General features: G+C 44.5%; 1 protein-coding gene across 4 annotated transcripts in view; it reads right to left on the bottom strand.

Annotated features, from left to right (window-relative positions):
• Positions 1-2,233: 2,233 nt before the first annotated feature.
• Positions 2,234-16,378, bottom strand: part of pcnx1 (pecanex 1) — a 51,407-nt gene continuing 37,262 nt past the window's right edge. For all 4 annotated transcript variants that reach the window (XM_034675102.1, XM_034675100.1, XM_034675099.1 and 1 more), the window contains 23 exons: positions 14,382-14,553; positions 13,961-14,071; positions 13,658-13,749; positions 13,466-13,575; positions 11,429-11,534; positions 11,250-11,342; positions 10,664-10,814; positions 10,424-10,565; positions 10,145-10,322; positions 9,936-10,044; positions 8,739-8,868; positions 8,594-8,652; positions 8,284-8,499; positions 7,728-7,981; positions 7,414-7,644; positions 6,379-6,479; positions 6,139-6,289; positions 5,823-6,053; positions 5,415-5,689; positions 5,098-5,279; positions 4,402-4,832; positions 3,891-4,031; positions 2,234-2,697 (listed from right to left, as the gene is read on the bottom strand). In XM_034675102.1, coding sequence (XP_034530993.1) covers positions 2,557-2,697; positions 3,891-4,031; positions 4,402-4,832; positions 5,098-5,279; positions 5,415-5,689; positions 5,823-6,053; positions 6,139-6,289; positions 6,379-6,479; positions 7,414-7,644; positions 7,728-7,981; positions 8,284-8,499; positions 8,594-8,652; positions 8,739-8,868; positions 9,936-10,044; positions 10,145-10,322; positions 10,424-10,565; positions 10,664-10,814; positions 11,250-11,342; positions 11,429-11,534; positions 13,466-13,575; positions 13,658-13,749; positions 13,961-14,071; positions 14,382-14,553 — 3,807 coding nt within the window. In that variant the 3' untranslated portion in view covers positions 2,234-2,556. The remainder of the gene's footprint in view (positions 2,698-3,890; positions 4,032-4,401; positions 4,833-5,097; positions 5,280-5,414; positions 5,690-5,822; positions 6,054-6,138; positions 6,290-6,378; positions 6,480-7,413; positions 7,645-7,727; positions 7,982-8,283; positions 8,500-8,593; positions 8,653-8,738; positions 8,869-9,935; positions 10,045-10,144; positions 10,323-10,423; positions 10,566-10,663; positions 10,815-11,249; positions 11,343-11,428; positions 11,535-13,465; positions 13,576-13,657; positions 13,750-13,960; positions 14,072-14,381; positions 14,554-16,378) is intronic.

A 16,378-nucleotide genomic window follows, 5' to 3' on the forward strand; every position in this document is an offset into this window, starting at 1 on the left:
CGGGGGGCGGGGCTTCACTGTAAAGGGTCATGTGATTGGAGCAGCATTAGCAGCGTGTGTGAGCATGTCTGTTTTTGTGAGTTAACAAGATTTCTAGTGAATTATTATCAATTCTTAGAAAACAATCCCTCCTTGTCTTTAAAAGATAAAGATTTTATCAATTTTAAAAACAGTTTAATGTTTTTAACCCTTAGAATATAGTCACAGTACAGGATGTAAAGTATTATACTAATGTTCCTTCAATATTATCTTAAAAAGCACATTTTTAAAGTGTTTAAGGTGCATCCTTGAGTATTATTTCCATTTCATGCCTCCTCCTACCTCTAAATATCTAAGGGAAATCCACAACATGTTTACTCCGTGCTCGGTGGCATGTGTAAAAATGCTGAGCAGGAACAGGTGACTTCAATTATGTAAGACAAAACATCATAAGCATCATGACAAAGTAAAAAAAACAGGTTATAAAAGGGCAATTCAAACTATTGTGATAATAAAACAGCTTTAAATGTAACATACATTAAACATAGTGTAAGTTACAGTGCAGTGATACAAAGGTTGATTTAAAGCTCCTGTAAGGGGTTTTAGTTGTGTGTCGTTTTTGGCTCCCCTTGTGGACAGTGAAGGATTTGATGACCTCTTCCAAGCTGGTCTACTATAGCGTATAATCCTAAATCTTTTACTGATTATTTAAGGATTTGTTGGCATTAAACTACGCTTGTCTTTTCGTAAACAATCTCTAAAAGAGGCCGTCCGCTGTCGGCTTTCAACACAAGCTGAACACCGTTTTGGGAAAAACTTCTCAGGAGTATTTCATCGCCTTTTTACAGCCTCAGTTTAAACTCATTCCTCGGTCTGTTCTCAGTATTTCAAGGCGTCATTAGAGGCTGAAATCCCCTGAAGAAGTCAGACTCAAGGCTGATTTATACTACTGCGTCGCCCCTACGCAGCAGAGGCTGCACCGAAACACTTGAGGGCAGTGTGGTCTCTCTGATAGCCGGGTTGCCTCCTTCCAGCCCGCTACGATCTGTTTCCTTTTCCACAGAGATTCAGAGTTATGTTAATCTACAGCTGATACATGTTGCTGTTTATCATACAGACATGATCTTACATCAAAGTGATGTAAGAACATGTTCTGTATGCAACTTTGTTTACCTGAGACTGCAATCTTCTCACATGAGCAGTCCGTTAAAACCTCTGAAGTAGGCATTATAAAAAATGTCAGATGCTTCACTCCACCATAAAATCATAGACCTGGCAGCAGGTATCCCATAAAGTCCACACCTGCTCGTCACAAGCTTCCCTTTTAAAACTCTGTAACATAAAGTGTGATGACTGTGCGTCTCTTCTTTGATTCAAACTCCAGGATAACAGATTTAAAAGAAGTGAGAGGAGGCGTGTTAAAGATGTCAGCAATAAATCAAACTTTTATTTCTCCATATAGAAAAGAATTAAGTTAAATAGTGAAACAGTCCATCAAAAAGTCTGCATCTCGTTTTCAACCAATGGTCCTTGATACATTAACCTTTGTCCCCGAACGAAAGAAAAAGAAGATGTAACAAAGTGTAAATACCATGTTCACAGTAATAAATATCCAAAACAAATCTTTTTATACATTGACATTATATATATATATTTGTGTAAATATATATATATTTTCATATACTATATATAGATATAATCATATACAGTAAAAAGTTATTTTCAAGTTTATCAAACATAAAATTGTAAATAAAAATGGCTGAAAACAGAAAGACGATTGCATTTTTCATTCCCAAGGCATTGGTAACCATGGCCATTCTGAGTCTGTAATAAATAAACATGATATTATCTCAAGAGTGTAGTGCATTGCTGTAAATTAAAAAAATTATAGTGCAAGTTTTTTTTTCTTTGCGCAAAGTAATCTTGTAATTGTCAAAGTAATCCGAAGGGAATGACAACAATGGAACGGAGGAGCGAGCGGAGCGCAGCGTTTCAGTTTCTCCTGCGGCTCCGCCTCCTCCGGCGTCTTGGCAATAAAACAACAACAAAGAAAAGCTCTCACGTCGTGTGTGTGTGTGTGTGTGTGTGTGAAACCGTGGCTGATACTCAACGCCAGGTTTTTATTTTGGCAAATTATCCAAAGACAATCAAAAAAAAAAACACAAAAAGAAAAAAAATCTCCACACTCTCTCAGAGTCAGAAAAAAAGAGTCGATGAAATGCATAGAAAAAAATGAATCACCAGTAGCAAGAAGGAAACTTAAGGGTTTGTTTACTGTCATGCAGCATTTCTGAGACGCAAAGCAAGGCAGATACTGTGGGTGTGTGTGTGTGTGGATGCAGTAAAGGATCACTGATGTATGGATGCTCTGTCTCTGCTCACACTTTTCCCTGGCTTCCTGTTCCCCCTCAGCGATAAGGAGCAGGGGAGGGGGGAGAGCTCCCGCTGCCTGTTTGTCTGCAGGCTCCTGCGTCCTCCTGAAAGCCAGCTAGGTCCGGCTTCATCTTCACACAGGCGTGCAAGTATGTGTGTGTGTTTGCGTTTGTGTATGTGTGTGTGTGTGTGTGCTTGCTTGTCTCAGACCTCGGCGCCCAACTCAATGACCCCAGTCTCGATGATGGGCACTAGCTTATCTTCCACCTGTACCAGCAGGATGGTCTTGTCGATATGGGAGCGATTGGCTGGGTCTCGGCTACAAGGCACCCACCGGTGAATCACCTGCAGAGGAGAGGGGAGGAGAGGCAACCAATCACAGGGCGGGTCACAGCGGGTGTTAGAGGACGAATAAAGGAGACCACAAGTTCAAAAAGACGATGAAAGAGAGATGAAGTTAGAGTGTGAGAGTGTGAGAGAGCTTATCAACACAGGAAAGAGCTAGAACGACAGATTGGATTTGGGATGTGAGCTTTGTTGCTGACTCATGATTCAACGTCAGACCAGAATTGCTCCTCAGGTATCTAATTATAGATATTTTTATAGCTGGAGGCCTGACATCCCGGTCATATGTTGTGTCTAAGCTTTAAGACTAGCCTGGGATATATATATCTTGTTGATTTCTACTCCCATAACACTCTAAAGCTCTACTACCTGGATGTAAACAAGCACAGTTGATGATGTTGTTTTGTAGCGCCTGGTTCAAAAGATGAGTGTAGTCTGGATAGCTCATTTCTCGATCGGCACACACTGTAGGGGGGGTGAATTCTTTTCTAATGCGGCAATTTCAAAGATATTGGGATTACGAGTCTTCCAATGAGAGGCACAGCTGACTTGATTGACAGGCGGGAACACTGTAGCTGTTGGCGAGGAGGCTCAAAGCCCGCCTCTTTACGTCACACTCGCTCAACAGCAGCAATATGGCTACCACCAACAATTGGCCTCAAAACAGCGCTTCAGGAACAGATGGGTGACGCCATGGATACTACGTCCATATTTTATACAGTCTTGCCGAAAATAGATAGAAAGAATAAAAAAAAGAAATCCCCTGCTCTACAGGGGACATAGACACAGAGATGCACTTCCTCCTCCTCTGTAGCAAGTTCTCTTTACTAAGAGATTCCCACTACATTACTACAATAGTAACAAACTTCCCAACATTAACCTCAGAAGAGAAACTTTCTCCTGGGGGAAGGGTCAGCAGCTCCTCTGGCTGCTAAATATGTGTCTGCCTGTCACAGCCTGAGGGACGCACCATCCCATAATATCTGATTTTAGGTGAAGGTTTTATGAGCATCAAGTGAGGACATTGAGATATGCTGTATGGATGACACCATCGTTCATTAATGCATATAAAATATGTAATGAATATAATGTATGTGTATGAATTTATGTGCTTTGGCAACAACATGTCTTTGTTCATTTCCAATAAAGCAAATTGAATTGAATTGAATAGACATCAGTCTTTCCAGACTTACATGTCCTTCCATGCCCTCTAAGGGGCTCCAGTCCCTCCAGCAGGTCCGTCCTGCTCTCAGTCTCATCGTCTCGTCAGGCCACTGCAGCTCCTTCCTCTTCGATAGGTTGATGTTCTCCAGAACGTGACAGACGTCCACGATCTGAGAGACACACAGGAGCAAGAGCTGCATTAACCTCCCTGCGTTAGCTTTGTTTTCATGTCCAAACACTCACTCTGTGTATCAGTGTTAGCTCAGTGAGTCAGCATGCTTACCTTTGATAAAGAGCACTAACACAGCCGAGGTTTATTGGAGTCAATAGACTGAGTCTGCAGGTATTTGGTCTCAAGATGAAGGAGCAGAATAAATAAAAATGACCAAACTAAGTCCTCTGAAACGTTCTCCAGGAAGCTTAGATATCTGACTGAACTTCATCATGTTGTTGTTGAACAAAGTGAGAATCTAAGGCGGCTAAATGTCCCTTGCTTACTGTGCTCACTGTGTTTCCTGCATATGTTCTTTATGTCCTCACCTGTACTCTGTAGGAGATGTCGTCTCTGCGCACGGTGGACACGGTGGGGTTGTGCTGCTGCGGGTGGTGATGATGGTGGTAATGCTGGCTGAGGGGGTCGGTCACTGTGCTGCACAGTCCGTCGTTCCCCAGCAGGCCCACCAGCGTGTGGCGTTTGCAGGGAGGGATGCTGTGGCTGGAGAGCGAGGCGGAGGGGCCGGCGGGGTCGGAGGTGGAGCCCAGCCGGAGCTGCAGGGAGGTGGGGAGCGTGCGCAGAGACAGCTGGCTGGTGGAGGATCGGCGGCAGGGCTCCAGGCCGGTGGTGGAGGTGCGGAGGGAGGAGTGACGGCTGCTGCCGTAACGGTACGAGGAGGACTGGCTGGCGACGGAGGCTCGGGCGGGAGAGTGACGGACCAGACCGGACTGGACAGACTGGGAGCTCTGACTGGTTCCTGCATCACAGAGAGGATGAGTGAGGTTATATTTTTGGGCTTTATTGACAGGACAGCTGAAGAGGGACAGGAAATGTGGGGAGTAAAGAGTGGGGGAACACATGCAGTGAATGGACCACTCTGGAGTCGAACCGGCGACCTCTGCGATGAGGACTATAGCCTCTATATGTGGGGCGCTTAGACCGCTAGGCCACCAGCGCCCCAAGTTGAGGTTAACTCTTAAAAACTCTGCATTATTTGTGGTTTTCAACACAGTCGTCCTCACCCAGCGTGTGCGGCGGGTACGAGTGGGAGGGGGCGTGTCCACCAGACGTCCCACCCTGAGACACCGAGCTCTGCTGAGAGTCGCCCCCCGTCCCGTTCCCGCTGCCACAGGACAGCCCCCCCGCATCCGAGTCCTCAATGTTCCCTCCGCTGTTACAGCCGGCCCCGCAGCCTTTACGTAACCTGACACACAAAGAAAACATTAACAGGTCACACCGCGGCTCTCATGACTGAAGACAGGACTTTAACCACAGTCCAGCAGCACTCAGCTGGAGGTTTTTACAAGGTGCAGCTCTCTGAACTGCAGACATGACAAACCTGTGCCAGGTGCTGACTACGAAGTTCCGGATGTTGCCGATGCTGATGGGGCCTCCCAGGATGTGTCCGAGCTGGGGGTGGGTGTTGCAGTAGGAGGTGGTGAGCGGGGAGACGTAGATGGGATACCCGATGGGCTGGTCGCAGGAAGAGTTGATCATGTTTCTCAGGGCCTGTTTGGCGTTCTGGATGCTGCCGCGCTCCGGGTTTCTGTTCCTCAGGAACACCAGCTCCTGCTGCTGCCCGGCCCACAGACCTCGGACGCACTCCTTGTTCACCTGCAGCACAGAGAGGGTCTCATTAAGTCTAACACCTTAATCCTCCACAGGAAGAGAGCGCTTCCTTTACTCACACACTTTGAGATCTAACATTTTCAAACAGGTTCCCCTCTTATGATGTCCGTGAACTCACCTTGATGACACGGAAGCTGAGGTACCGCCGATTGAGCATGATGATTTTATACTCGTTGGTTCCTTCGTCGAGGACGTGGCGCAGGGCGAGGAGCGACGGGGAGTTGGACAGCACGGCGCTTCTCCAGGCCGGGTCTCCCTCGTGAGCGATGACCAGGTTCTGCTGGTGGGAGGAGATGGCTTCAAAGAGAACCGCCGGCTCGTCGTACTCATCGGGGGACGTGAAGTGGTCCTAAAAGAGACATGTGATGGTTTTGTTACAGGTCAAATGAAGATGCTGAGAAGGAGGTGGTGATGAGGATGTAATGCTGACTCACCTGGTGTAGTTTGAGGGACATTCGGATTCCAGGCACCACCACTTTCCTGAGCAGTTCCATGTCAGCGAAGATCCACTCGTCCCGTACGGACGAGATGCGGAAATCTCCTTTAAATAACGCATGAAGTCCGTACAGGAAGGACTCCAGGTTGCTGTGAGGGAGAGAGGGCGAACAAAGAGTTAAACATGAGTCTTTTAAACTTTGATTTAAAAGCTGTATTTATGAAGATCAGTAAATAACCTGGACATATGATGGGCAGCTGTTCCCAGAGCTCTCCTCCCGAGCACACACAGACCGAAGCAGAGCAGCACCAGAGCCGAGTCCTTCTCACTGTCCAGAGGCTGAAACAACGAAACAGAGACAAAGAGACATTCATGAAACTATGATCACACTTTAATACATCATTCAATCAGACTTTATTTATAATGCACTTTTCATATAATGACATTGTAACACCAAGTGCTGTACATAAAAACAACTCCCCATCCTAATCCCAACCACAGCCCCGACTCCAAACCCAGCCCACAATCCTGAGGTTAAGAACTCAATATATGCAACAACAATAATAATAAAAACAATGAAAATTAAATAAATAAATAAATAAATGAATGAAAAATAAAAAAGGAGGTTGCTGAATGAACTGAGGAAACACTCTCATAATATCTTAATGAGGAAACACTGGAGGAAAAATAAGATGTTAAAACTCAACACAGGAAATGAAACTCACCAAAATAAAATACATTTATAAGATAATAAAACACTAAAATATTAAACCATTAAAAAAGATGCTATACTTAAAATAAATAAATACGTACAAAAATAAATAAATAAATAAATTAATTAAAATTTTGACCTAGATAATAAATGAATAAATAAAAAGTGACTAACATGGGAACTAGATAATAAATAAATTAAATTAAATAAATAAAAATTGACTAAAATTTGAATTAGATAATAAGCAAATAAAGAAAGGAAAAAAGAAAGAAAGTAAGGTGAAATAAAACTGTTATAAAACCCTTACAGCTTGTTGAAACTTTACTGTTTATAATTGTTGAAAAGCTTTGACTGTATATTAATGGCTTATGCGTGTTCTTTTGTTTTGGGGCGTGGCTTTAGAACGAGGCCAGAGAAAAGGGGCGGAGCTCTTATCGGTTGTATTATTGAAAAAGGAGCTAACTCGTGCTGCGCTCTCCAAATCAACTCAGAGGTGTCGTCTGTTCAGATTTAATCCCTCATTTCTAACCCGATCCACGTGGATCAGTAATCCATCCTCACCTTGGCCCGTCTAGAGTTGCAGTACTGGATCCAGCTCAGGTAGACTCCACAGAAGCTGTCCCTGGAGATCCCTGCCAGTCGGTGGTCGTAGTCCTCGTCGATGTTAGGGTTAAAGGTCGGATCCAGGTCGACGTAGTTCCTCTCTCCGCATCCCCTCAGCCCGTCTTTCATGGTCTCATTGGCGAGCCACTCCTCCAGTTTGGGCGAGGCGATCACGTAGTAGATGATTCCCTGAGTGACAGAAGGAAGCCGTTAGATCATGATAAATAACACCGTCATTAAGAAGTGACACAGGAGCAGCTACGTCCACACACCTTGACGTAGTAGGTGGTCAGGATGCGTCGCAGGTCGAACACCTGCAGCATGGAGGCGGCGCTGTTGTCCGTGATGCTGTAGCCCTCCAGGACGTACTTGGTGACCAGGACCTCCCAGGCCAGCCAGCGCTGCCCGAAGGCGGCGTTAAAGGACAGGATGTGGGGGAGGTGACCCGGCTCGCAGCAACAGCAGCCCTCGTCCTCCTCCACCCCCTCCGTGATGGCCTCCACCTCCCTCTGCTGGCAGTACGTTCCTGTGGAGGGGGGAATATCAGATTCAGACAAACAGGAAACTGAACAAGAAGATCTGATCAAATCTGACGTCTGGGAACTTTCAGAAACTGATGGATGGAAAACCAGGACGGTATATATAAACAAGACTGATACCAACACCGGAGCTTTGGTTCAGCTCTACATCCACAGCCAGAGAGGACAAAAACAATGGCGCCATCTAGTGACGCTGCTCCTCTACTAACTCAGTAACAGCATCTCTTAAAGATACAGTCCACAACTTCCCTTCCACCACCCCTGATGTCTTTGTTTCCTCCCTCCTCACCTCTGAACTCCAGCCCTCGCAGCTGAAAGGTGACCAAGCCGTTTCCGATCTCGATGAGATGCACCAGAGCGTTCAGGTAGTCCGAGGCCAGGATGAAGCAGTCCCCGGTGCTGAAGTTCCCCCACCGGCCCAGCAGGAGGTCCCCACACAGGCTGTGCTGCAGGGAGCGGGTCAGGTGCTCGTAGAAGATGGAGTTCAGGTTGTTGTCGTCTGAGCCTGAAGAGAAGAGAGACGAGGGTTCATGTTTGGAACTCTAATCCAGATCCGGTCTTGTGTTTCTGAAGTACAGTAAAGGAAAGTGGACCCTTACCTGGGTTTCTGTCCAGCTGGGAGGCCAGCCGAGTGTTGGAGTGATCCACTCTCTTAGTGCTGCAAACAGACGATACAGAGGTTTAATTAAGCACAGAAACAATCAGATTATAATCAGGGTAGTCATATCAAGATGATTCATGTACTTGTAATCTCTCTCCCAGAACTTGACGGGTCGCACGTAGGACGTGATGAAGATGGCGCTGCCCAGGAACGGGTTGAGGGGGGTGGAAAAGATGGCCGACACTGCGGCCTGAACGAACAGCATGGCAGAGTCTGGAGGGGCTCGAGTCAAGGATCAATCAGAGAACGTCCTATCATAAAAATTCAGCTCTGAGAACACTGATGAGCTGTGTGGTCCGTTTTTGTCTTGAGGAGTTTTTAATTGAATATGAAAATGACTCAAAGTAGATGATTTTATTTTATTATTTTATTTAATATTATTATCTTTTTTTATTAATATTTTTTTGTGTGTGCATGTATGTATGTATATATTTAGTATTATTATTGTTATTATATTTATTATTTTATTACATTTCCTTATTTGTATGTATGTATTAATTCATGTTTTAATTTAATGTAATTGAATTAAATTAAATGTATTATATTTCTTTATTTTCATGTTTGCAATAATTAATTTTTTTGATTTAATTTTATTTAATTTATTATATTTCTTTATTTTTATGTATGTATTTTCTTTAAATTAAATTAAATTAAATTAAATTTAATTTAATTTATTATATTTCTTTATTTTTATGTATGTATTTTCTTTAAATTTAATTTAATTTAATTTAATTTAATTTAATTTAATTTAATTTAATTTAATTTACAGAAGTGGATTAGGGCCACTGAAATTTTTTTTTTAATTATGATTATTATTATTATGAGAAAAAAGTCAGAATTCTATCTAAAGAATCTCACTTTGAAAATACCCCAAATCATCACTAATATGCTACATAACCAATGGCTTTTATTTTGAAATTCCAAATCAGGGGTAGCAAAAGACCTTCATTTTTTATTTTATTTTTTCAGTGGCCCTAATCCTCTCCTGTATTTTTTTATATACACATATGAGTATGTTTAAAATATAAAAAGGTGTTTGAATATTTGACCTGTATTGTAAAGTTTGCGTTTTGCCAATAAAAATAAATATTGAGGAAAAAAAAAAGACTCAAAGTGAATCAGAGAGGTTTCTAAGGATGTCAGTAATCCAGCAGATATGCCTTCAGAAACATGATCACTTTGATTCTCAGCTTCTGAAGGCAGATTTACAGCAGAGCTACAAACCTGTGACTCAGCATGCAGCATGCATGTGCCGATAGAAGGCGTCAGTGAAAGGATACGAGGCACAGCAAAGGGCTGAGCAAAGGCGTGGAAGGCTGAGCCCCATGTGATCTGCCAGGGGGCGATGTAGGTGTAGACAAAGTGCAGCTTGTAGAAGAGCTCCCACATCTGGATGAAAACAACAGAGACACAGAGAAGTGAAGACAGAGTCCTCTGACTGCAGAATGAAGACACCGTCACGACACGAGAGAAGTGAAACTCTTCTGACCTTGCTGAAAACGATGGACATGAGGAAGAGGTCGAGCAGCAGCGTCTCGGACAGATGGCGGTAGTCGAAGGTGAAGAAGAGGACGGTGAACAGGATGGTCACGTACTGATAGGTGGGACTGCTGTAGGAGGAGCGCAGCAGCTTCAGGCCCGCCACTGTGATCATCAGAGCGCCGACCCTGGAGGACGATTGAAGAACATCAGAGTCAGTGGATGTAAACAATGACATCAAGTGGAGGATAAGGTGTTCTAAATAAATGTAAGAAAGTCGGGTTCTCACTCTGTGTCGAGCCTCTTTGGACTGGCGAGCTCTCGGGCGCTGCCGCTCAGCTCGTTCAGGATGACAAGAGGATAGAGGACGTTCTTCTCCACGAACAGCAGCCACACGTGAAGCTTCTCAAACCACATCACGTGAGCCGCATCTGAAGACACAGAGAAAGTGGACATCGCCGTCAGAGAGAGAACAGAGTCAGGAGGAGGAGGAGACTCAGAGGGAGGATTCAAAGACTCAAACACTCACCCCGGACTTCAAACTGATAGTACTCCTTGGTTTTGAGCAGCGGGTGGGAGAAGCAGTACCACGGCAGCTGTTTGCGGAATTGAGGCAGCAGGTAGTGAGTGAGCAGCCCGACCGTCCCCAACAGTGCATACAGGACGTAACTGAGGAAAGGCTGCAGGAGACACACAGAGAGGGTTAATCCTAATACACACCAAGAATCCAGCTGTGTGTGTGAGATCATCCTGACTCATATTCATGTGTTTTTAAGGAGGTATAGTTTCACCACTCAGAGTCTAAACTTCTTATTATGGTTGTTTTTGTTCCTTAAAGCAGCAGGCGCAGAGGTCTGTCTCTAAAGGGATTATTTGGTGATGTTGTCAGACACTAGAAATGATAATCTCAGCCTCTCTCAGGCAAATAAAGCACTTAAATCTGGTGCATGTTACCCCATGGAGGAGGTTTCAGCCACTAAAGTCCATTAAGCAGCTGCTGGTTAAAGAAACTCCACAACTTTCCTCCCACTCGTCTTTAAATCCCCATTTTTAAAACCTCAGGGAAAGGTTTAAAATAGTTACACTCTAGTTAAAGAGAGAGATATGGACTGTACCTGCAGAGCAATGAACACAGTGCTGACGTGGATGGCGAAGTAAAGGACAGCGATGACGACACAGACGATCAGGTCGGACTGCAGACGCTCGTTCTGTGCAAGAGATCACACAACGCAGGGTTAGGAACACAAATCAGCGTTCACACAACGACTACGGCGGCTCATGAGGCTCCACTCACCACCGAGGCCCGGAGCTTGTCAGGCAGAGGGTCCTGAACCTCCGACAGAGGGTCCTCCGGGTTCTTGTCTTTGAGATTGGGTAAAATCTTGGACTGTATCAGCGAGCTGCAAAGAGAGAGAGAGAGGCGACAGAGAGACACCGGTTCAGATAGGGGGACTCTCTCCTGCAGCTGATTTATGTTTAATAAGTCACTGCAGCTTTAAAATGAAGAGATAATCCCTTTGTGGACTCATCCATGGAAAAATGGTAGATTTAGGATTCTGGATTTGTGTCTTGCAAACACAGGTGAAGGAAAATACTATGTGATCTGTTTTTTGTCTCCTCAGATGTTAGGTGCAAGAGTTCAGAGCCAGGAAAATAACTTAAAGGTGTTTTTCACCAGAGGAACGTTACCCCTGAACTACATGTGTTTCTACCAGTGGACCCAGGGTCTAAATTTAGTTCAGGGGTAGATAGTCTCCCCCCTAAAAAGACCCTGCTAGAGGGGTAGTACTTTTCAAAGGTCCCGGGACTTTCAGGGGGCGGGGCCTGCAATGCTGAACGTGTTTTTATTCCTCCCTCCGTCCACAATAACATCACACACATCTGTGATTCACTTGATTTTTTTTGTGTTTGTGTTGATTCATTCATTGCTTTTTCCATGTTTTTAACCGCAGGCACAACATTTTCACTTTTTTTCATGTTTTTTCTGATTTTGGAGCACAATTTAAAGTTTGAGGGCATTTTTTTTTTTCGACAGGGTCAACTTTTTTGTCAAATTTTTTTGTCAATTTTTATTTTTTTCCCAAAAAAAATTTGTCAAAAAACTTTTGTCAAAAAAACTTTTGTCAAAAAAAATTTTGTCAAAAAAAATTTTGTCAAAAAAAATTTTGTCAAAAAAAAAAATTGTCAAAAAATTTTTTGTCAAAAAAAAATGTCAACTTTTTTTTTTGTCAAATATTTTTTGTTCAAAATTTTTTCTCAAAAGTTCTTGTTCAAATTTTTTTTGACCAATTTTTTTTTTTCAAATTTTCTTTTTCAATTTTTTTTCATTTTTTTTTTCAATTATCCAAAAAGCATTCACAGTCATTGTTTTTTTCATCTGTGATTCACTTGATTTCTCTTTCCTTCATTAGTTTTTATTTGTTCTATCTTTTTTGTATGTGTGTGTACTTTTCAAAAGAAGAAGCTGGGATTCTCTTGATTTAGCAGCTTGTAACAGTAGTCTTCTCTCAGCCCACCGTGAATGCGTCTCTCCTCCCGGTGTTCTGGTTTTAAAAGTGACCCTGTAAACTGGAGACCTTCAGCTGAACGTGTCAGTGTTTGTGGAGTTTACACAGCTGTTGAAACACAGAGGGAGTTCCTGGGAATGCAAACTAGTTTAGTTTTTATTAAGATTTCAAAATATCCTCATCAGATATTTAATGATGGTCTAAAGACGTTTATGAGGGATGCATCCGGCTGAGAGTCTCCAGTTAACAGGGTCGCTGTTTAAACCAAAACACCGGGCGATCTCTGCGATCACGGCTTTTTGAGTTCAAAAGGATTTTAAAGGCGTGTTGAAACGTCTTTGCTACTCGCGCTTATCTCCTCTCACGTGTTGATTCAGTGAATCCATCTGTGATGAAATATAGCACCATCTAAAACAGCGCCAGCTGAGTCTCTTCATGCTAACAGGCTAACTGTTGTGTTGCTCATAATGATACCTGCCTGTCCGTCTGCTTCTATTGTATCATCTGTGATGAATGGCATTCCTCTTTGTGTTACTGCCCTCTACTGGTCTGGTGGTGTAGTGCATTTACTTTTTTTCTTCTCCATAAGTCACTGGCCTGATTTACACAATCTACCCGGGACTTCAGCTTGCGGTCGAAACACAGACAACAATGGGGGACCAGGAACCTTTTAGTTCAGGGGGAAGTAGTTCTGGGGGCTAAAAGACCCCGGAACTCTTGGTTGAAATGCACCTTTTGATGTTTTAATTTCTCTGAGAAGTCACCACAGCTCCAAGTGACCATGAGGGATTTTCAAGGTTTGCTGTAGGAGGCGTTAAACTCACATGAGGACTGAGGGGTCGCTGCTCTGCCGGCTCAGGTGGTAGGACACCGCCACCAAGAGGCCGCAGAACACAGAGAACAACACGGGGATGTGATGAGGCTCCCACGTCTCCTGAGACACACAACAACAGGGTGGTGACGATGCAGTTTAAAAGTGAAATCTTAATCTTATACAACCTCAGTCGTGGTCTCACCTTCAGAGCTCCGTAGCAGAAGCCGTACAGCAGAGCGACGGTGACGACGCTGCGCAGCACGCTGTACAGCGCTGACAGGAGGCTCGTAGAGGCTGCAGAGAGAGCGGGAGAGAGAGAGAGAGAGAGAGAGAGAGAGAGGATGTCAGCAACACAAGCGCTCAGCCTGACAGGCAACAGGCCGGACAGAATGCAAATCAGCACTCCTGCAGCCGGCTGCTGTATCATAATGAGTAACAGTGTGCAGAGTCCACTGTCTCTCTGCGTGGAGGTCAAAGTCGAGCGATGCGTCCAGAAGTCACTCACCGTTGCCCCCGAACACATGGATGTCCAGCTGCTCAAAGAGGTACATGACGAACGTGTTGACTTGTGGCAGCAGCCCGACGAAGAAGATGATGGGGAAGCAGAGGATGAAGACTGAAGGGAGAGAGAGACAAGTGACTAAATAATGAGGTTACTTAACATCAGGCAGACGAAGAGACTGCTGTTCTGTGCTGTATCTGGGACTGTAGGCTGTTCATCTTGTGGTGCGTTCAGGAGAGAGCACTCCAGAGAAAATACAGCACTTTGTTGTGATCGTTGTTTCATGGAGACGGCTGTGATGCTCTGTACACAAACAACGCTCGTAGGAAAGAGACGAAGGCTCTCCAATCTGATATCCAGAGTTTAATTGATCTCATGTTGAGGATCTGATCTGTGTGTCGTAGTGAATGTTAACTTCACTCACCGATGACGAGGTCCCTGGCGGAGGCGAGCACCAGGGAGCTGGTGAGAGCGACTCCGTACAGGGTGAAGCGTGACGACGTGGTCCTCAGACTGCCGTAGTGCAGCAGCCAGATGAGGCCGCAGCACAGGCAGAAGTAGACAGGCCGGCTGTACGCGATGATGCGGTTATGACCCTGTGAGGAGGAAGGGAGAGAGAGAGAGAGGGGTCATCAATAAATCTTTATTTATAAAGCACCAAATCACAACAAATGTTATCTGAAGACTCTTTCCAAACTGAGCAGGTCTAGACCGCCCTCTATGCTCTCTTAGACTTTAGACTTTATTGTCTCCTTGGGGAAATTCTTTTCCACAGCAACTTCCTGCATTTCCACAGACATAGACAAACATAGAACACACACTGTAGGCTCAACAAACTGTCCACAAAGACATCAACACTCAGACAGAGTTGTATAATTCAGCAAGGCCTTTTGTTCAGGCTCGCTAGAACAGCAGGGATCAGGCTCTTGCCGAGGCGAGCCCTTCTGCACCTCAGTGCTCTGTACCTGCGTCCTCAGGGGAGTGGGATGAGGTGGGTGTTTAGTGGATGTGTGATGTCCTGTTCTACTGAGGTTGCGATGCGTATGATGGCCCTGTTGTTTAAGTCTGTGAGGTTTGGTGTGGGGAGACCGATTATTTTAGAAGCTGCGGTAACAAAGACCCAACATCAAGACCGGATCAGATCCAGTCCCCTCTTCCAGACAGGACTCAGTCTGATCTCATCTTAATCCACCATGAGCAGAGCACTTTGCAGCATTTAGCAAGTTACAGTGGCAAGGACAAACTTCCTTTAACAGGCAGAAACCTCCAGCAGGACCAGACTCATGTTAGACACACATCTGCTGAGACCGTGTTGGAGAGAGGGATAGAGGGAGATGAAGAGAGAGAGAGATGATAGTGGGGAGACGGATAGTAGTAGTCCACAGCAGCAGGAACCTGCGAGACAAGGGAGCTCAGGGACTCCAGAAAGGTCTATGGTTAGTAACTTTAATGGGACAGGAAGAGTTAAAGTGAGAGAGACCAGAAGAAAGAAAAAGAGTAGAATAAATGGTGAAGGGATGACAGAAGGAAAGGACGGGGTAAGAAGGGGAGACAAAGGATGAAGAAACATGGAAAGAACAAAGAGAGAAAGAAAGAAAGAAAGAAAGAATGACAGACAGAAACCTCCAGCAGGACCAGACTCATGTATCTGACACACAGAAAGGCTCTCCACAGAGGTAGACCTTTAATTCAAGGTTAATTGTTATGACACAAGGAACAGCTGTCACACTTCACCCTTCATGAACACAGTTTACCTAAGTCAAATTCCTTGTATGTTCAAGCATACCTGGCCAATAAAGCTGATTCTGATTCTGAAGCCAATGCAGGAGCTGTAAACCTGCAGTACCTCAAGTGTCCACTTGAGGCTGGTTCTAAAAGTGAAGGAATCTCCATAAACACTCAAGTTAACTTGCTGAGCTGTACAGCAGGAATAAACCTGCTCACAGCCGGCTGCAAAAAACAGTTCAGACTATTTATCTCATTTCTTTAATCACACACGCTGTGCAGTGGGTGATTTATTTACACGTGCATTAATTAGGAGCGTGGTGGAGCTGATGGACAGGGTGCACGTCCAGGTTTCATACAGTCTGGGGACTTTACAGCCTGCAGCTAAAACAAGCCTTCATTTGCATTCAGTCACTGCAAAGCTTCACAGAGCATGACCGGTTACAGGAGGAAGGACTGGACTGTGCTGCTTCGTTTACAAGCATCACAGAGACTCAACTCAGAAACACGATGTCTAGAAGTGTAGGGGACGTTATTGTTTTGTTTTCAGACACTTAGAGGAACAATCTGAGGATGTCACTGCAAAAACAAACACCCCAGAGGACGTAGTTTAAAGCACCAGAGCAGAGAAATCAAACATTTTCAGACTATGAGTCATTAAGATCCCAGATACTAGAAACCAGAGTCTCCATGTGT

This window comes from Notolabrus celidotus, chromosome 22, assembly GCF_009762535.1.
Source record: "Notolabrus celidotus isolate fNotCel1 chromosome 22, fNotCel1.pri, whole genome shotgun sequence".
Taxonomy (NCBI): Eukaryota; Metazoa; Chordata; class Actinopteri; order Labriformes; family Labridae; genus Notolabrus; species Notolabrus celidotus.